This window comes from Pseudophryne corroboree, chromosome 1 (assembly GCF_028390025.1).
Source record: "Pseudophryne corroboree isolate aPseCor3 chromosome 1, aPseCor3.hap2, whole genome shotgun sequence".
NCBI lineage: Eukaryota > Metazoa > Chordata > Amphibia > Anura > Myobatrachidae > Pseudophryne > Pseudophryne corroboree.
In genome coordinates this window covers 1,179,124,045-1,179,146,594 of record NC_086444.1, presented here as the reverse complement: position 1 = coordinate 1,179,146,594, position 22,550 = coordinate 1,179,124,045, and the positions used below count along the sequence as shown (strand labels likewise).

Here is a 22,550-nt window from a genome sequence, read left to right as displayed (position 1 = left end):
TCATTCCCTTAATTGAAGTCAGCCATTCTGGCTCAGATATAGAAGCCTGAGACAAGACATTACATTCCTGGGTACATGGAATGGATTTCTCTGGAGAAGAAACCTCCTCTGCAGCTTAAGACACAGAGTTCCTGGACATGGCTATGTGAGAGAACATACACCCCCACACACACAGGAAAATGTCAGACACGGTTTTCCCCCCAAGTTCCTTCAGAGAAACACAGAACTTGGAGCCAGCACACACACAGCGCTTCAATAGATAGATATAAACCAAATACCTGGCGCTGACTGTGTACCCTTAAAAGACTACACAGTCATTTAGAGCCCCTCCCCCCCCCCCTTCTACAACCCCCTGGTACCACACAGGATAGCTGGAGTCGTGTGGAGGGACAGCACTCCCTGTCAGCGTCGCTGTAGGTGTATCTGCAGGGAGAAAACGGCGCTGGATCCGCTCTGAGGAGAAGTTCTGCCCCTTGAACATGGCACGTCTTCCCGCTTTCAAATCTTTATACTGGCCTGAGGTAGGGGCTAGCAGCGTTACCGAGGTCCCTGACAGCCTTGAGTGACCAGTGTAGGGTACTCTCGCTGGCTCAGGGTGCCCCTCATAGCGCCGCACAGTGTACCGCTGAGCTCTCCGGAGCGCAGTTAATACTGCGCTCCTACCCTTTTTCCGCCATTCACACCAGCTCCCCGCTTGTCGGGTCGCCGGTGATACACTCACCACTGGAATCTTCTGGCTCTGTTAGGGGGTGGCAGCATGCTGCGGGAGTGAGAGGTCACCTCGGGCGGCTAACGATCATCACCCTCAGGAGCTCAATGTCCTGTCAGGGGAGATAGTGGCCCTTAACCCCTCAGGGCGGAGACTACTCACCCCCTAAGTCCCACGAAGCAGGGAGGTTGTTGCCAGCAGCCTGCCTGTGCCTAGCTCTAAGAAAAATAATAAAACTAGAAAAACTCCTATGAAGCTCCCCTAGCTGTGACCGGCTCCTCCGGGCACATTTTCTAAACAGAGTCTGGTAGGAGGGGCATAGAGGGAGGAGCCAGCCCACACTCTCAAACTCTTAAAGTGCCAGTGGCTCTTAGTGGACCCATCTATACCCCATGGTACTAATGTGGATCCAAGCATCCTCTAGGTCATAAGAGAAAATGTAATAACAGTGTTACTGTGCAGATGTAGGTAGAGATAACACTACTACTTCTAAGCATGAGAACCACACAGCAGAGACAACGGTGTGTTTCATTCACATTAGCGGTGTGAAACTGTTCATCATAAAGGGTCTGATCTCCTCTTGTTGTGTAGATGTAAGATGCATTTGTCTTGCACTAAAAAGTACTGCAAGCTCGTTATGCTCTGTGCCAGCTTGTGCCTGGTGCAGGGGATGTATCGGACAATCAAACATGCAGGGGGGTACTGCAAATAGGAAAAGTCATGTCAGAGTGGAAAACGCTGCTGAGAGGTCACGTTTGGCCTTTAGTAGCTTCTCTGACCCCGCATACATCAGAACACCTGTACAATACGTCTGCTGAAATACGGAGATCATAGAGAACACCACAATAAAGCAATCTATCATTAAGAACAACCATCTACTCTTCTAAAGTAAGATATACAGCCAGCATAATTTGTTACCTTTGATTCTGCACAAAAGCCCCGGAAGGAACAAGCGTAATGGAACGTAAGCTCTGAAACCACAGCGGGTAAACAGGCTAATTTCACCCATACAGGGCCTGGTCTCCAGCATACCACACAACAATAGCACGCTGTTCCCTACGGACAGAAATAGCTGTGGCTGGGGAGCCACGAGGCACTACGGTCAGCAGATGCCCCCAGTCCCTACATATTTCCTTACCCCTAGAATAAAGTGTAAGGGAATGTGGATTTTCCCTAATTGCTCTGACTAATGATAATGAGTCTCTCAGCAAGCAGCGGGATAAGGTTTCAGGTCTAGAGTGTCCTTGTGGTTCCTCCGCTACAGTGAGAGGCACACTGCGGCTGCAGGAAGGATCAGACTGTCCGGTACTCCCTGCGATGCTGGGGTGCCAGCACAGATGACCACCAGACCGGTGCACACACTTACCTCGCAGGACTCTGACAGTTATACGGGCTTCCTGTTGTAGCAGCAAGTTATACACGAAGCCGCTTTACTTTAGAAAGACATTTGATCAGAAAAATAAATGCATTCAATGGTATGAATTCAGGAGCGGAGACATCATCAACTAACCGGTCACCGATTCAGATTAGCCATTGAGGACACAGGAAGAGCTACTAAACACTCTCAGAAAGCTAGTGGCGGTACTGGGAGAAAAGACAGCTGATATAATATGGACAAGGGGAGCAAGGCATCATTTCATCTCAGACAGATTTGTTTGCAGATAGTTTATATATGGGAAGTACAAACTCAAACGGAGGAAAGTCTTGGACACGGTACCCAACTGAAAAGTGAACTGAGGAGAGGAACCGTACAAACTTCTACAGCACAGAACCGATGAGACACAATGATGTTACTGCAAGCCTCTCCTTACCTTCAGGTTCTCCGCTTCCCCCCTCACTTTCAGCAGCTCGGTGATAGAATCCACAAACCCCTGATAGTGAAAATTACACATCTTCTCAATCTCGCGGTCATGGTTCCGGATCCGCACCTCCAGCTTGTCCATGAAGTGGCTGTGCTCTTCTCCATCGTATACAGACCTACAAGAAGAAGAGACGGGGAGGAGTAAGTCACGGGCTGCTCTGTCCAAGGAGGGCTCTCCATTAATGAGGGGTCCATCGTATGTGTGGCACGTGTCACATTAGACGTATATCCTTTAGAAGGTATTATATTCATACTCTATTTCTAGTAGGAAGTAAACACACTTCTGCACCTTATAACATGGCCATAGTCTACAAAACACGTTGCTGCACAGACGGAAGTGAAAAGCATGGAAGACATTAAAGGTGGGTACACACTAGGCGATGTGCTCTATGAGCGACGTCTCCTAGTGTTTCCACCCCTGGGCCGGGGCGGTCGGCGGCAGTGCGTACACATTGAGCAGTATGACGACCATATCGCTCAGTGACGTCACGCTGCGGCTGGGCAAGTAGTTTTTTGACGACAGTCCAAATTGAGCTGCATGCACGGCCGACAGCGAGGGTCATTAATGACCCGTGGGGCCGTGTATTGCTTGGCGGCGGCATACACACAATAAATTAAAAGACGTCGCTCGGGATGGGACAAAATGAGCCATGTCGTTTAATTTATCGCTTAATTTATCACCTTAAGACTTGAACTCACGGATCTCTCAGCATTTCAATAACAATCGCAGTCATTTAAAAAATAAAAAATAAATTACATTCCAATAAAAAAAAAAGAACTTAACCTCTATTATTGCAAATAAATACAAATAGAACAATAGCTGTAGTAGATATTCTCAGCCTTTACGCAGCAGGGTAAACTGTACAGCAGTGAACGTCATTCCAGCGCCACCTGCTGGCAAATTAAACAAACTCGATTTTCCGTCACAAGCTCAAAAAGTTAAGGGAGCCGCAAACTGCCTATAGAAGTACAGATTCACATTACATATAAAATACATTTCCTAGTAAAAGTTTCAATCAACTGTAATGGACACAGCCCAAGGACATTTAGTTCACAGTTATTAAAATAAATGTTTTAAGTTACGTCACAGACAGGGGAACGCATTTATCACTAGGGTGCTGGAGATATTAAAAAGCTGAGGCAAGAGGCTATGCAATAGGGCAGGTGAGCGTAGGAGAGACGGAATATCATTGTTCCCTATGGACAAACGCGGGTGCAGTGCACATGGATGGTTTATTTTAAAAAAAAACGAACGCTGGAACATACCATGGTGTAGCGGAACGTGTTCTATTTCCTGCGCTCTGTCACACAATCTGGTAAAACCTCACTCCGCGTTTCTCCATATCATTCATTACTCTCCTCCTGAGCTTCAGGTTCTCCCCTGCTCAGATGTCAGTAACAGAAGCTATATACTGTATATACAGAACACTGTGCACATAGGCTGAGCAGCACATACACACCTAGTTACATGTATGTAACGTTAAAAGGCTGAACGCTTTGTCTGCGTGGCGCACTTTCCCAGGATGATCCGTCTCTGCACACATAGCAGAGAATGACTTTCTGCCTCAGGGGTAGGCAACCTGTGGCATTATAGACAATGGAAGGAGATATTGCTCCAAGAATAATGTAAATACATATTTCTGATAAGGAAACGTACAGATACGCATCACAAACAGGGTGTTATTGCATTCATACCTGAATGTATTCTGTTGGTGCTACCCGCTGATTCATGCGTATATACATATACCCACTGATTCATGCGTATATACAAATAGACCAAAACACTAAAGGAAAAGGGAATCTGTAATCCCTGCACTGTAGAGTCGCAACCAGTATTATGTGTACCCGTAAGCAACATGTCTGAGACCCCTTTCAGACTGGTGACACAACCCAGCTTATTACCAGGTTGGTGCAGATAGCGGCGCCAAGTGCCGACTCTTCCTATGGCGTGAATGTGGGACACCCGTTCATACCGCCCCGTGAGCCAAGTTGAACCTGCATGCAACCCTGCTCGCTACCGGGGTTGACATACCGGCTCGACCCGAGTCATTTCAACAGGGTGCTTTCAATATACCAGCAAATGGTTGTGTATTCTCAGTGTATTCTATTCTCCGCAATAGTACACTGTACTCCACACCATAACCATTCATGCCTCAAAAAGACGTACAGTAATTGTCAAATTGCGGATTCAGTACATTTACACAGTATGACCTACTCTCCAGGGTCATACCCAGAACTTTGTGGGCCCCATAACAAAATCATTTTATTTTATAAAAATAATCTAATAATAATCTAAAATCAGCCTTAAAACTAAAATAACAGGCATTAAATATACCCGGGTCATAGTGACCCACCGCAGCGGCTGTGTCACCACTTTCCACCACAATGGAGTCGGGTTAAATTTTAGGATATATGAGCTTGTGGTATTGGTACTAAAATCCTGCTGTTATATACCTTTTATCTGAGAGACCTGCATATAGCTCTCCACGTTTGTATGCGAGTATATAGGCAGATCCAGCCAGTCAGTCCCTCCACTGGTTACCTGTATTCTACTGTATTCAATATAAAATACTTCTACTCACACACAAGGCCATTAACCAAACTGCTCCAATGTACATCTCTTCACTCATCTCAAAATATATCCCGACCTCTCCGCCCTTCACAAGATCTGCGTCTCTCATCCACACTCGTTAGGGCAGATGTATTAAGCATGGAGAAGTGATAAACCAGTGATAAGTGGAAGGTGATAACACACCAGCCAATCAGCTCCTGTCATTTTCCAAACCTCTAATGATTGGCTGGTGTGTTATCTACTTATCACTGCTTTTTCACTTATCCAGGTTTAATACATTTTCCCCATTATTCGCTCCCATTCACAAATGCAGGACTTTCGGCGGGCTTTTCCGGAATTGCCAACTTGTCGGAAAGGATTGAATAGTTCCGGAACACTTTCCGTCCTAAAAAAGTCGGAAACTGCCGTCTTTCCGACTACAATTGAATAACCTCCTATGACTGATATTGCCCAGTTTTGTTTTATAATTGTTGTTCCAATTGTAAAACCCAACGGAATATATAAGAAACTGTTAATACATAAATAAATCTCTCTCCTAATAGAATATTATTAGGGAGGGAGGGAGGGAGGGAGGGAGGGAGGGATGGATGGATGGATGGATGGATGGATGGATGGATGGATGGATGGATGGATGGATGGATGGATGGATGGATGGATAAATTCCTATGTTCTCTGTCCTCAGGTACTACTCATCCCAGCGCACCTCTGCTATAGTTTTTCTGGTAGATCATGCAGAAACTGTGACAGGGCATGCTGGGATGTGTAGTTCTACAGCAGCTGGAGCGCCACAGAATACCCTGTGTGTAAATCTGTGCTTTGTGCAGTAAATAAACATGCTGGAATTCTGAGTGTCTCTCTCCCTATTACATGTCAGCCCTCCACACATAGATGCTCAGCACTTCAGTTCAAGGGAATTATTTTCTCATTTCCAGCAGAATATTTTACTGCCCGGCTCAGTGACAAGAATTCAGCATTAAGTGTAGAAACCTCAGTACAGCGTCCATGACATGAGAATGAGAGGAGCCCGGCTCCTGCATTACATTACACATTGTGCAACTCAGCCCACAGGAGAATACAGTGTTTTCCACATTCCCCATCAAAGGCAGAGTCATACACAGGTCACGCACCAAGTGTGCACAGCGGCAGCTTCTACTTCACCCTGGTCATACAGCACATACACACCGCAGCCGCTTCTACTTCACCCTAGTCATACAGCACATACACACCGCTTCTACTTCACCCTGGTCATACAGCACATACACACCGCAGCCTCTTCTACTTCATCCTGGTCATACAGCACATACACACCGCAGCCGCTTCTACTTCACCCTGGTCATACAGCACATACACACCGCAGCCGCTTCTACTTCACCCTGGTCATACAGCACATACACACCGCAGCCGCTTCTACTTCACCCTGGTCATACAGCACATACACACCGCAGCCGCTTCTACTTCACCCTGGTCATACAGCACATACACACCGCTTCTACTTCACCCTGGTCATACAGCACATACACACCGCAGCCTCTTCTACTTCATCCTGGTCATACAGCACATACACACCGCAGCCGCTTCTACTTCACCCTGGTCATACAGCACATACACACCGCAGCCGCTTCTACTTCACCCTGGTCATACAGCACATACACACCGCAGCCGCTTCTACTTCACCCTAGTCATACAGCACATACACACCGCTTCTACTTCACCCTGGTCATACAGCACATACACACCGCTTCTACTTCACCCTGGTCATACAGCACATACACACCGCGGCCGCTTCTACTTCACCCTGGTCATATAGCACATACACACCGCAGCCGCTTCTACTTCACCCTGGTCATACAGCACATACACAGCGCAGCCGCTTCTACTTCACTCTGGTCATACAGCACATACACACCGCTTCTACTTCACCCTGGTCATACAGCACATACACACCGCTTCTACTTCACCCTTGTCATACAGCACATACACACCGCTTCTACTTCACCCTGGTCATACAGCACATACACACCGCGGCAGCTTCTACTTCACCCTGGTCATACAGCACATACACACCGCGGCAGCTTCTACTTCACCCTGGTCATACAGCACATACACACCGCAGCCGCTTCTACTTCACCCTGGTCATACAGCACATACACACCGCTTCTACTTCACCCTGGTCATACAGCACATACACACCGCAGCCGCTTCTACTTCACCCTGGTCATACAGCACATACACACCGCTTCTACTTCACCCTGGTCATACAGCACATACACACCGCAGCCGCTTCTACTTCACCCTGGTCAAACACATGCACACCGCTTCTGCTTCACAGTGGTCATACAGCACATACACACCGCGGCCGCTTCTACTTCACCTTGGTCAAACAGCACATACACACCAAGGCTACTTCTGCTTCACCCTGGTCATACAGCAAATGTACACCGCGGCCACTTCTGCTTCACCCTGGTCATACAGCACATACACACCGCTTCTACTTCACCCTGGTCATACAGCACATACACACCGCAGCCGCTTCTACTTCACCCTGGTCATACAGCACATACACACCGCTTCTACTTCACCCTGGTCATACAGCACATACACACCGCAGCCGCTTCTACTTCACCCTGGTCAAACACATGCACACCGCTTCTGCTTCACAGTGGTCATACAGCACATACACACCGCGGCCGCTTCTACTTCACCTTGGTCATACAGCACATGCACACCCCAGCAACTTCTGCTTCACCCTGGTCATACAGCACATGCACACCCCAGCAACTTCTGCTTCACCCTGGTCATACAGCACATGCACACCGCAGTCGCTTCTGCTTCACCCTGGTCATACAGCACATGCACACCACGGTCACTTCTACTTCACCCTAGTCATACAGCACATGCACACCGCAGCCGCTTCTATTTCACCCTGGTCATACAGCACATGAACACTGATGCCGCTTCTGCTTCACCCTGGTCAAACAGCACATGCACACCGCTTCTGCTTCACCCTGGTCATACAGCACAAGCTCACTGTGGCCGCTTCTACTTCACCCTGGTCATACAGCACATGCACACCCCAGCCACTTCTGCTTCACCCTGGTCATACAGCACATGGACACTGAGGCCGCTTCTGCTTCACCCTGGTCAAACAGCACATCGCTTCTGCTTCACCCTGGTCATACAGCACAAGCTCACCGTGGCCGCTTCTACTTCACCCTGGTCATACACAGCACATGCACACCCCAGCCACTTCTGCTTCACCCTGGTCATACAGCACATGGACACTGAGGCCGCTTCTGCTTCACCCTGGTCATACAGCACATGCACAACCCAGCCACGTCTGCTTCACCCTGGTCACACAGCACATGCACACCCCAGCCACTTCTGCTTCACCCTGGTCATATAGCACATGCACACAGCGGCCGCTTCTACTTTACCCTGGTCATACAGCACATACACACCAAGGCCGCTTCTACTTCACCCTGGTCATACAGCACATACACACCGCAGCCGCTTCTACTTCACCCTGGTCATACAGCACATACACACCGCAGCCGCTTCTACTTCACCCTGGTCATACAGCACATACACACCGCAGCCGCTTCTACTTCACCCTAGTCATACAGCACATACACACCGCTTCTACTTCACCCTGGTCATACAGCACATACACACCGCAGCCTCTTCTACTTCATCCTGGTCATACAGCACATACACACCGCAGCCGCTTCTACTTCACCCTGGTCATACAGCACATACACACCGCAGCCGCTTCTACTTCACCCTGGTCATACAGCACATACACACCGCAGCCGCTTCTACTTCACCCTGGTCATACAGCACATACACACCGCAGCCGCTTCTACTTCACCCTGGTCATACAGCACATACACACCGCAGCCGCTTCTACTTCACCCTAGTCATACAGCACATACACACCGCTTCTACTTCACCCTGGTCATACAGCACATACACACCGCTTCTACTTCACCCTGGTCATACAGCACATACACACCGCGGCCGCTTCTACTTCACCCTGGTCATATAGCACATACACACCGCAGCCGCTTCTACTTCACCCTGGTCATACAGCACATACACAGCGCAGCCGCTTCTACTTCACTCTGGTCATACAGCACATACACACCGCTTCTACTTCACCCTGGTCATAAAGCACATACACACCGCTTCTACTTCACCCTGGTCATACAGCACATACACACCGCAGCCGCTTCTACTTCACCCTTGTCATACAGCACATACACACCGCTTCTACTTCACCCTGGTCATACAGCACATACACACCGCGGCAGCTTCTACTTCACCCTGGTCATACAGCACATACACACCGCGGCAGCTTCTACTTCACCCTGGTCAAACACATGCACACCGCTTCTGCTTCACAGTGGTCATACAGCACATACACACCGCGGCCGCTTCTACTTCACCTTGGTCAAACAGCACATACACACCAAGGCTACTTCTGCTTCACCCTGGTCATACAGCAAATGTACACCGCGGCCACTTCTGCTTCACCCTGGTCATACAGCACATGCACCCCTGCAGCCGCTTCTACTTCACCTTGGTCATACAGCACATGCACACCCCAGCAACTTCTGCTTCACCCTGGTCATACAGCACATGCACACCCCAGCAACTTCTGCTTCACCCTGGTCATACAGCACATGCACACCGCAGTCGCTTCTGCTTCACCCTGGTCATACAGCACATGCACACCACGGTCGCTTCTACTTCACCCTAGTCATACAGCACATGCACACCGCGGCCGCTTCTATTTCACCCTGGTCATACAGCACATGGACACTGATGCCGCTTCTGCTTCACCCTGGTCAAACAGCACATGCACACCGCTTCTGCTTCACCCTGGTCATACAGCACAAGCTCACCGTGGCCGCTTCTACTTCACCCTGGTCATACAGCACATGCACACCCCAGCCACTTCTGCTTCACCCTGGTCATACAGCACATGGACACTGAGGCCGCTTCTGCTTCACCCTGGTCAAACAGCACATCGCTTCTGCTTCACCCTGGTCATACAGCACAAGCTCACCGTGGCCGCTTCTACTTCACCCTGGTCATACACAGCACATGCACACCCCAGCCACGTCTGCTTCACCCTGGTCACACAGCACATGCACACCCCAGCCACTTCTGCTTCACCCTGGTCATATAGCACATGCACACAGCGGCCGCTTCTACTTTACCCTGGTCATACAGCACATACACACCAAGGCCACTTCTGCTTCACCCTGGTCATACAACACATACACACCGCGCCCACTTCTGCTTCACCCTGGTCATACAGCACATGCACACCGCGGCCACTTCTACTTCACCCTGGTCATGCAGCACATGCACCCCTGCACCCACTTCTACTTCACCCTGGTCATGCAGCACATGCACACCCCAGCCACTTCTGCTTCACCCTAGTCATACAACACATGCATACCCCAGCCACTTCTGCTTCACCATCGTCATACAGCAAACGCACACCGCGGCCGCTTCTGCTTCACCCTGGTCATACAGCACATTCACACCCCAGCCACTTCTGCTTCACCCTAGTCATACAACACATGCACACCGCAGGTGTGGATCATTAGATCGACAGTGTCTAGGTCGACAATGTTTAGGTAGACAGTCACTAGGTCGACAGGGTCGGAAGATCGACAGGTCAATAGGTGACATAAGTTTTTTTGGTGTCGTTTTCTTCGTAGAGTGACCGGGAACCCCAATTAGTGCTCCGTGTCCCCTCGCATGGCTCGCCATGCTTCGGGCAAGGTGCTTCGCTCCGCTACCACTTTGCTCAGCACAGATTACCGTTACAATCGTAGTCCACTGGATCGTTAAGTATGAAACGGTTTTAAAAAAAAAAGAAAAAAATGTGAAAAAAACCGCAAGTCGACCTTTTGACCTGTCGACATAGAAACCCTGTCGACCTAGACAGTGTCGATCTTCAGACCGGATCCCCACACCGCGGCCGCTTCTACTTCACCCTGGTCATACAGCACATGCCCTCCCCAGCCACTTCTGCTTCACCCTTGCCCTACAGCAAATGTACACCGCGGCCACTTCTGCTTCACCCTGGTCATACAGCACATGCACCCCTGCAGCCGCTTCTACTTCACCTTGGTCATACAGCACATGCACACCCCAGCAACTTCTGCTTCACCCTGGTCATACAGCACATGCACACTGCAGCCGCTTCTGCTTCACCCTGGTCATACAGCACATGCACACCACGGTCGCTTCTACTTCACCCTAGTCATACAGCACATGCACACCGCGGCCGCTTCTACTTCACCCTGGTCATACAGCACATACACACCCCGGTCGCTTCTACTTCACCCTGGTCATACAGCACATGCACACCACGGTCGCTTCTACTTCACCCTAGTCATACAGCACATGCACACCGCGGCCGCTTCTACTTCACCCTGGTCATGCAGCACATGCACACCCCAGCCACTTCTACTTCACCCTAGTCATACAGCACAAACACACCGCGGCCGCTTCTACTTCACCCTGGTCATACAGCACATACACACCGCGGTCGCTTTTACTTCACCCTAGTCACACAGCACATTCACACCCCAGCCACTTCTACTTCACCCTAGTCATACAGCACATGCACACCACGGGTGTGGATCATTAGATCGACAGTGTCTAGGTCGACAATGTTTAGATTGACCACTATAGGTCGACAGTCACTAGGTCGACATGTGCTAGGTCAACATGTGCTAGGTTGACAGGTCAACATGAGTTTTTTGGGGGGGGGTTTTGGTGTCGTTTTCTTAGTAGAGTGACCGGGAACCCCAATCAGTGCTCCGTGTTTCCTCGCATGGCGAGCGAACTTTGGGCAGATTACCGTAACAATCGTAGTCCACGTGGATCGTTAAGTATGAAAAAGTTCAAGAAAAAAAATATGTAAAAAAAATCAAGTCGACCTTTGGACCTGTCGACATAGAAACCCTGTCGACCTAAACATTGTCGAACTTCAGACCGGATCCCCACACCACGGCCACGGCTGCTTCACCCTGGTCATACAGCACATGCACACCGCGGTCGCTTCTACTTCACCCTAGTCATACAGCACATGCACACTGCGGCCACTTCTGCTTCACCCTGGTCATACAGCACATGCATACCGCAGCCACTTCTGCTTCAGCCTGGTCATACAGCACATACACACCACGGCCGCTTCTGCTTCACCCTGGTCATACAGCACATGCACACCCCAGCCACTTCTGCTTCAGCCTGGTCATACAGCACATTCACACCCCAGCCACTTCTGCTTCAGCCTGGTCATTCAGCACATGCACATCACGGCCACTTCTACTTCACCCTGGTCATACAGCACATTCAGACCCCAGCCACTTCTGCTTCAGCCTGGTCATACAGCACATGCACACCACGGCCGCTTCTGCTTCACCCTGGTCATACAGCACACGCACACCGCGGTCGCTTCTACGTCACCCTAGTCATACAGCACATGCACACCACGGCCACTTCTGCTTCACCCTGGTCATACAGCACATGCACACCGCGGCCACTTCTGCTTCACCCTGGTCATACAGCACATGCATACCGCAGCCGCTTCTACTTCAGCCTGGTCATACAGCACATGCACACCACGGCCACTTCTACTTCACCCTGGTCATACACCACATGCACACCGTGGCCACTTCTGATTCACCCTGGTCATTCACCACATGCACACCGTGGCCACTTCTGATTCACCCTGGTCATACAGCACATACACACCACTTCTACTTCACCCTGGTCATACAGCACATACACACTGCTTCTACTTCACCCTGGTCATACAGCACATACACACCGCGGACATTCTGCTTCACCCTTGTCATACACCACATGCACACCGTGGCCACTTCTGATTCACCCTGGTCATACAGCACATACACACCGCTTCTACTTCACCCTGGTCATACAGCACATACACACCCCGGACAATTCTGCTTCACCCTGGTCTTACACCACATGCACACCGTGGCCACTTCTGATTCACCCTGGTCATACAGCACATACACACCGCTTCTACTTCACCCTGGTCATACAGCACATACACGCCCCGGACAATTCTGCTTCACCCTGGTCATACACCACATGCACACCGAGGCCACTTCTGATTCACCCTGGTCATACAGCACATGCACACCGAGGCCGCTTCTACTTCACCCTGGTCATACAGCACATACACACCGCAGCCGCTTCTGCTTCACCCTGGTCATACAGCACATACACACCGCGGCCACTTCTGCTTCACCCTGGTCATACAGCACATGCACACCCCGGACAAATCTGCTTCACCCTGGTCATACAGCACATGCACTCCCTACCACATCTACAGTACATCACAGCAGCTGCAGCACAGAAAGATACGCTGACATTGTCCATTACAATTTGCTGGTACAGTCCATCAATGACGGCAGCCGTCCTGATCTCACGGCAACAAAATAACACTCTCCAACCATGATACTGCCGCCATGTCTCCTGGCTGGGACGAGGTACTTATGCTGGAAGGCTGTTTCTGTCTTCTCCTAACATAACATTTCTTACTTACACCAGCATGTTCTACTCTGTGCTTGCATGTACCAACAACGTTTACCCAGGAGTCTTCTGTCCTATCCAGGTGGCAAACCTTAAATTGGCAGCAGAGTTCTCCTTGGGAAGTAGTGGCTTCCTCCCATGTGGACTACACTTATTCAGTGTTTCCTGATGGTGGACACATGAAAGCTGACATTAGCCAGTAGGGACAGCAGATCTTTAGATGTCACCCAGTGTTCTTTGCGATCTCCCAGTGTTCTGACAGGAGCAGTAACATGATGTGAGGAGGGGAATGGAGGCAGCAGGAAGCCACAGGCTGAGAGTTATATAGTGGAAGGAGCAGGATCCTCAGCAGCACAGAGTATATCAGGAGATGAGTGATGTGTCAGTGAGGACAGGGCTGCATGTGGCAGGGGCAGTGACATGATGTGAGGAGGGGAATGGAGGCAGCAGGAAGCCACAGACTGAGAGTTACAGTATATAGAGGAAGGAGTAGGGTACCCAGCAGCACAGAGTGTATCAGGAGATGAGTGATGTGTCAGTGAGGACAGGGCTGCATGTGGCAGGGGCAGTGACATGATGTGAGGAGGGGAATGGAGGCAGCAGGAAGCCACAGACTGAGAGTTATATAGTGGAAGGAGCAGGGTCCCCCAGCAGCACAAAGTATATCAGGAGATGAGTGATGTGTCAGTGAGGACAGGGCTGCATGTGGCAGGAGCAGTGAAATGATGTGAGCAGGGGAATGGAGGCAGTAGAGTTATATAGTGGAAGGAACAGGTTCTCCAGCAGCACAGTAGTGAAATGAGGCTCCTGTCACACTGATGCAGCAAGATGCTAGTGTCAAACACACCTTTATGTAAAGTGAAACCCAAATAATCATCATTGACTCATGGAGCACATTAATTTGAGATGACTAACAATATGTGGCATGACCCTTTGTACCCTCAACAAGTTTCTCATTGTTACAGAAAAACAGGGCCATAAAAGTGACAAACAGGAAGAACCTAGGAGCTGGCGTGTGCACTGGTGCAGAGCGCGATCCTTTTGGCAGCATTAAACTGTAAAATCTCTCCACGGAATGTTTAGCTTTTGATCAAAACAAAATGCAAATACAGTGACCGGGGCAAAAGAGGTTCTAGGTCCACGTGCCAAACCGCCAAAGCCATTAGGACCCCCGTGGAAAAAAATAAAAAATTCTTTAGCAGCAGAACAAAATCCAAGACACTAAATAAAATAAATCAACTGGAACAGTACAAGGTTTTTGTTGGTGGTAATGAAACAAAAGATTCTTGTATTTTTGTTTTCAATTATATAAGATGTTGGTTTCAATTAGAGAGAAACAGAAGAGGGAGGGCGAAGGCTTGGATAACGGGGAACAACTTCTGGACGGCTTTCGTCTGGATGAGTTTGTGGGGTTTCCGATGACTGAAGCCATCTTCCTCTCATTAAGAGACATAACAACTTTAATCCTGTTTATTCCCAGAGTTAAAAATAAACAGTCGCAGATGAAAGGGGATATTGATTGCAGTACAGTATGTGAGAATTCAGCCCAGCACTGGAGGGTATTATTGGTTCTGCCACGTCTCTGATGTGGGCACTCAGTAGGAAACGAGGGGCAGAGAGAGAATACGTTTCTGCACGGTGCTTCAGAATCATGACTACCCTCCTGGCATTGCATGAATTACAGCTAGCACTGCTAACCACGTGGCAGCTCATCCATAACCTCCTTGTGATCAGATATGCAAGAAAATCACCAATCTCAACCAGTCTAGAAGAGAGAGAGTGTCAACCAGGGTCTTTAATGGTCATCTAACTATAAGCTAACTTCATTATTCATTTGCCCAGTGGTAGCATGTGGGCTCCTTAACACTGACCAGGCAGTATGTATGCAGTACCTAGAAGCGCCACTAGTGGTCCAGTACAAATGGAAGTCTCCAACTGATGCTCCTGGGCCCAGATGAGATTGTAACTGACCCACCTTGGCTGGAACATACAAGACTATCTAATTTATAATACAGCTTAGACATTGGACACAGGATCTAGGACCCAGCAAAATGCCTGCACAATAAAGGATCACAAAGCTTAGAGAATCTCTCAACGTACTTTAGACCTATGAAAACAACAAAAGTAACAACAACATTTCTAAATGGAATTGATCTGCAATAAATAATATTGTGAAAGACTTAAAAAAAAAAATGAAATAAAAAAAAAAAAAAGACAATGATAATTAGCCAATTTTTTACTGCCCATATTTAGGGGTGCAGGATATAATTCAATGCGACGACTTCCATGTGCCGTTCTAATACGGCAAGTTCTGCCTCACATTCCATAGAGGTGTGCAGGATAACTTGTGACGTCAGGAGCACCATACGTGGCACGGGTATGGTATAGAACAGTCATGGGGAACCTTTGTCACTCCAACTGTCGTTGAACTATACATCCCAGCATGTCCTGCTACAGTTTTAGCATGGCCAAATAGCAAAACTGTAGCAGGGCCTGCTGGGATGTGCAGTTCAACAACAGCTGGAGTGCCAGAGGGTGCCCATCACTGGTATAGAAGATCTACACTGTCTAGAGAGACTGTCATTAGGTAGATCCCCATATGCTCGACATGGTCAAAAGGTCAACAGGCAAAAAGTAGATAGTGGATAAGGTCGACAGGGTAAAAAGGTCGACAAGTTTTGTTTGTTTCTCTGACGTCCTAAGTGGATGCTGGGACTCCGTAAGGACCATGGGGAATAGCGGCTCCGCAGGAGACTGGGCACAACTATAAAGAAAGCTTTAGGTCTAACTGGTCTGCACTGGCTCATCCCACTATGACCCTCCTCCAGTTAGAATCTTGTGCCCGGCTGAGCTGGATGCACACTAGGGGCTCTCCTGAGCTCCTAGAAAGAAAGTATATTTAGGTTTTTTATTTTCAGTGAGATCTGCTGGCAACAGACTCACTGCAGCGAGGGGCTAAGGGGAGAAGAAGCGAACCTACCTAACAGGTGGTAGTTTGGGCTTCTTAGGCTACTGGACACAATTAGCTCCAGAGGGATCGACCGCAGGACCCGACCTTGGTGTTCGTTCCCGGAGCCGCGCCGCCGTCCCCCTTACAGAGCCAGAAGCATGAAGAGGTCCGGAAAATCGGCGGCAGAAGGCTTCGGTCTTCACCAAGGTAGCGCACAGCACTGCAGCTGTGCGTCATTGCTCCTCATGTACACCTCACACTCCGGTCACTGATGGGTGCAGGGCGCTGGGGGGGGGCCCTGAGGGCAATATATGACACCTTGGCTGGCAAATCTACATCATATATAGTCCTAGAGGCTATATAGATGTAAAAATACCCCTGCCAGTATTCCAGAAAAAGCGGGAGGAGTCCGCCGGAAAAGGGGCTGGGCCATCTCCCTCAGCACACTGGCGCCATTTTTCCCTCACAGCTCCGCTGGAAGGAAGCTCCCTGGCTCTCCCCTGCAGTCTGAACACTACAGAAGGGTAAAAAAGAGAGGGGAGGCACTAAATTTAGGCGCAGGATAGATATATATATATATTGATATATAAAAAGCAGCTATAAGGGAAAACACTCATTTATAGTGGGATCCCTGTGTTATATAGCGCTCTGGTGTGTGCTGGCATACTCTTTCTCTGTCTCCCCAAAGGGCTTTGTGGGGTCCTGTCCTCTGTCAGAGCATTCCCTGTGTGTTTGCGGTGTGTCGGTACGGCTGTGTCGACATGTTTGATGAGGAGGCTTATGTGGAGGCGGAGCAGATGCCTGTAAATGTGATGTCACCCCCTGCGGGGTCGACACCTGAGTGAATGGTGCTGTGGAAGGAATTACGCGACAGTGTCGACTCCTTGCATAAAAGGTTTGACGACATACCTAATGTGGGACAGCCGGCTTCTCAGCCTGTGCCTGCCCAGGCGTCTCAAAAGCCATCAGGGGCTCTAAAACGACCGCTACCTCAGATGGCAGACACAGATGTCGACACGGATATTGACTCCAGTGTCGACGACGATGAGACTAATGTAACTTCCAGTAGGGCCACACGTTACATGATTGAGGCAATGAAAAATGTGTTGCACATTTCTGATGTTACCCCCGGTACCACAAAAAAAGGGTATTATGTTTGGAGAGAAAAAACTACCAGTAGCTTTTCCTCCATATGAGGAGTTAAATGAAGTGTGTGAAGAAGCGTGGGCTACCCCTGATAAAAAGCTGGTAATTTCTAAGAGGTTACTAATGGCGTACCCTTTCCCGCCAGAGGATAGGTCACGCTGGGAAACATCCCCTAGGGTGGATAAAGCGCTCACACGCTTGTCAAAGAAGGTGGCACTACCGTCTCCGGATACGGCCGCCCTGAAGGAATCTGCTGACAGAAAGCAGGAGGCTATCCTGAAATCTATATATACACACACAGGTGTGATACTGAGACCGGCTATTGCTTCAGCATGGATGTGCAGTGCTGCTGCTGCGTGGTCAGATTCCCTGTCAGAAAATATAGATACCCTAGACAGGGACACTATATTGCTAACCGTAGAGCATATAAAAGACGCACTTTTATACATGAGGGATGCACAGAGGGATATTTGCCGGCTGGCATCCAAAATTAGTGCAATGTCCATTTCTGCCAGGAGAGGGTTATGGACTCGGCAGTGGACAGGAGATGCAGATTCCAAAAGACACATGGAAGTTCTGCCTTATAAGGGTGAGGAGTTGTTCGGGGATGGTCTCTCGGACCTCGTTTCCACAGCAACAGCTGGGAAGTCTACATTTTTACCCCATGTTCCCTCACAACCAAAGAAAGCACCGTATTATCAGGTACAGTCCTTTCGGCCCAATAGGGGCAAGCGGGTTAAAGGCGCGTCCTTTCTGCCCAGAGGCAGAGGTAGGGGAAAGAAGCTGCAGCATACAGCCAGTTCCCAGGAGCAAAAGTCCTCCCCCGCTTCCTCTAAGTCCACAGCATGACGCTGGGGCTCCACAGGCGGAGCCAGGTACGGTGGGGGCCCGTCTCAAATATTTCAGCACTCAGTGGGCTCGCTCACGGGTGGATCCCTGGATTTGTCAGATAGTATCTCAGGGGTACAAGCTGGAATTCGAGACGTCTCCTCCCCGCCGTTTCCTCAAATCTGCCTTGCCAACCACTCCCTCAGGCAGGGAGGCAATGTTACAGGCAATTCACAAGCTGTATTCACAACAGGTGATAGTAAAGGTACCCCTACTTCAACAAGGAAGGGGTTACTATTCCACAATGTTTGTGGTACCGAAACCAGACAGTTCGGTTAGACCCATTTTAAAGTTGAAATCCTTGAACACATATATAAAAAAATTCAAGTTCAAGATGGAATCGCTCAGGGCGGTTATTGCAAGCCTGGACGAGGGGGGTTACATGGTATCCCTGGACATCAAGGATGCTTACTTGCATGTCCCCATTTACCATCCTCACCAGGAGTACCTCAGATTTGTGGTACAGGGATTGTCATTACCAATTCCAGACGTTGCCGTTCGGTCTATCCACGGCTCCGAGGGTCTTTACCAAGGTAATGGCCGAAATGATGATACTCCTTCGAAAGAAGGGAGTTTTAATTATCCCATACTTGGACGATCTCCTGATAAAGGCGAGGTCCAGAGAGCAGTTGTTGGTCGGGGTAGCACTATCTCGGGAAGTGCTACAACAGCACGGCTGGATTCTAAACATTCCAAAGTCACAGCTGGTCCCTACGACACGTCTACTGTTCCTGGGGATGGTTCTGGACACAGAACAGAAAAAAGTGTTTCTCCCGGAGGAGAAGGCCAAGGAGCTGTCATCTCTAGTCAGAGGATTCCTAAAACGAAAACAGGTGTCGGTGCATCACTGCACGCGGATCCTGGGGAAAATGGTAGCTTCCTACGAAGCGATTCCATTCGGCAGGTTTCATGCAAGAACCTTTCAGTGGGACCTGTTGGACAAGTGGTTCGGATCGCATCTTCAGATGCATCGTCTGATAACCCTGTCTCCAAGGACAAGGGTGTCTCTGCTGTGGTGGCTGCAGAGTGCTCATCTTCAAGAGGGCCGCAGATTCGGCATACAGGACTGGGTCCTGGTGACCACGGATGCCAGCCTTCGAGGCTGGGGGGCAGTCACACAGGGAAGAAACTTCCAAGGACTATGGTCAAGTCAGGAGACTTCCCTGCACATAAATATTCTGGAACTAAGGGCCATTTACAATGCCCTAAGTCAGGCAAAACCCCTGCTTCAAAACCAGCCGGTACTGATCCAGTCAGACAACATCATGGTGGTCGCCCATGTAAACCGACAGGGCGGCACGAGAAGCAGGACGGCGATGGCAGAAGCCACAAGGATTCTCCGATGGGCGGAAAATCACGTGTTAGCAATGTCAGCAGTGTTCATTCCGGGAGTGGACAACTGGGAAGCAGACTTCCTCAGCAGGCACGACCTCCACCCGGGAGAGTGGGGACTTCATCCAGAAGTCTTCCAAATGATTGTAAACCGTTGGGAAAGGCCACAGGTGGACATGATGGCCTCCCGCCTAAACAAAAAGAAAAGTATTGCGCCAGGTCAAGAGACCCGCAGGCGATAGCTGTGGACGCTCTAGTGACACCGTGGGTGTACCGGTCGGTTTATGTGTTCCCTCCTCTTCCTCTCATACCAAAGGTACTGAGGATAATACGGAGAAGAGGAGTACGAACTATACTCATTGTTCCGGATTGGCCAAGAAGAGCTTGGTACCCGGAACTTCAAGAAATGATATCAGAGGACCCATGGCCTCTACCGCTCAGACAAGACCTGCTGCTGCAGGGGCCCTGTCTGTTCCAAGACTTACCGCGGCTGCGTTTGACGGCATGGCGGTTGAACACCGTATCCTGAAGGAAAAGGGTATTCCGGAGGAAGTCATTCCTACGCTGATTAAGGCTAGGAAAGAAGTAACCGCAAACCATTATCACCGCATATGGCAAAAATATGTTGCGTGGTGTAAGGCCAGGAAGGCCCCAACGGAGGAATTTCAGCTGGGCCGTTTCCTGCACTTCCTACAGTCAGGGGTGACTATGGGCCTTAAATTGGGTTCCATTAAGGTCCAGATTTCGGCTCTATCGATTTTCTTCCAGAGAGAACTGGCTTCACTACCTGAAGTTCAGACTTTTGTTAAGGGAGTGCTGCATATTCAGCCCCCTTTTGTGCCTCCAGTGGCACCTTGGGATCTCAACGTGGTGTTGGATTTCCTAAAGTCACATTGGTTTGAGCCACTGAAAACCGTGGATTTGAAATATCTCACGTGGAAAGTGGTCATGTTGCTGGCCTTGGCTTCGGCCAGGCGTGTATCAGAATTGGCAGCTTTGTCATGTAAAAGCCCTTATCTGATTTTCCATATGGATAGGGCAGAATTGAGGACTCGTCCCCAGTTTCTCCCTAAAGTGGTATCAGCGTTTCATCTGAACCAACCTATTGTGGTGCCTGCGGCTACAAAAGACTTGGAGGCTTCCAAGTTGTTGGACGTAGTCAGGGCCCTGAAAATTTATGTTTCCAGGACAGCTGGAGTCAGAAAGACTGACTCGCTATTTATCCTGTATGCGCCCAACAAGTTGGGTGCACCTGCTTCAAAGCAGACTATTGCTCGCTGGACCTGTAGTACGATTCAGCTTGCACATTCTGCGGCTGTACTGCCGCATCCTAAATCAGTGAAAGCCCATTCCACGAGGAAGGTGGGCTCTTCTTGGGCGGCTGCCCGAGGGGTCTCGGCTCTTCAACTTTGCAGAGCAGCTACTTGGTCGGGGTCAAACACGTTTGCTAAATTCTACAAGTTTGACACCCTGGCTGAGGAGGACCTAGAGTTTGCCCATTCGGTGCTGCAGAGTCATCCGCACTCTCCCGCCCGTTTGGGAGCTTTGGTATAATCCCCATGGTCCTTACGGAGTCCCAGCATCCACTTAGGACGTCAGAGAAAATAAGAATTTACTCACCGGTAATTCTATTTCTCGTAGTCCGTAGTGGATGCTGGGCGCCCATCCCAAGTGCGGATTGTCTGCAATACTTGTATATAGTTATTGCCTAACTAAAGGGTTATTGTTGAGCCATCTGTTGAGAGGCTCAGTTGTTATCATACTGTTAACTGGGTATAGTATCACGAGTTATACGGTGTGATTGGTGTGGCTGGTATGAGTCTTACCCGGGATTCAAAATCCTTCCTTATTGTGTCAGCTCTTCCGGGCACGGTATCCTAACTGAGGTCTGGAGGAGGGTCATAGTGGGAGGAGCCAGTGCACACCAGTTAGACCTAAAGCTTTCTTTATAGTTGTGCCCAGTCTCCTGCGGAGCCGCTATTCCCCATGGTCCTTACGGAGTCCCAGCATCCACTACGGACTACGAGAAATAGAATTACCGGTGAGTAAATTCTTATTTTTTTTTACGTTTTTTTGGGTGTCATTTTGTATGTGTAACCATATCTAAGCACAATCAGGTTTGCTTCGCTGCCCATGCTTCAGGCAGGTTACTATTCCCACTCGTAGTCCACGCGGATCGTAAATCAAGAAAAAGATGAAAAAACCCTGAAAAACTTGTGCCGTCCGTTGTCATGTCGGCCTTTTGACCCTGTTGACCTAATGCACGTCTACAATAAGGGGTCGCACTGGCGTTTCTATAATGGGTGCAGTGTGCGCGGTGCACACGGGCCCCTGAGTCCAGAGGGGGCCCCCACCGCACACACTGCACCCATTTGTAAAATACTTACCCCCTCCTAAGTCCAGCGCCGGCATCCGCAGCGCCACTAGAACACAGTGAAAATGGCCCAGCGGCCATTTTCACGGCATTCTGCGCATGCGCAGTAGAGAGATCTCAGGGAAAATGGCC

At 49.5% G+C, this 22,550-nt stretch overlaps 1 protein-coding gene across 2 annotated transcripts in view; it reads right to left on the bottom strand.

Annotated features, from left to right (window-relative positions):
- Window positions 1-22,550, bottom strand: part of EXOC6B (exocyst complex component 6B) — a 395,920-nt gene that overhangs the window by 274,702 nt on the left and 98,668 nt on the right. For both annotated transcript variants that reach the window (XM_063925254.1, XM_063925260.1), the window contains exon 2: window positions 2,521-2,686. In XM_063925254.1, coding sequence (XP_063781324.1) covers window positions 2,521-2,686 — 166 coding nt within the window. The remainder of the gene's footprint in view (window positions 1-2,520; window positions 2,687-22,550) is intronic.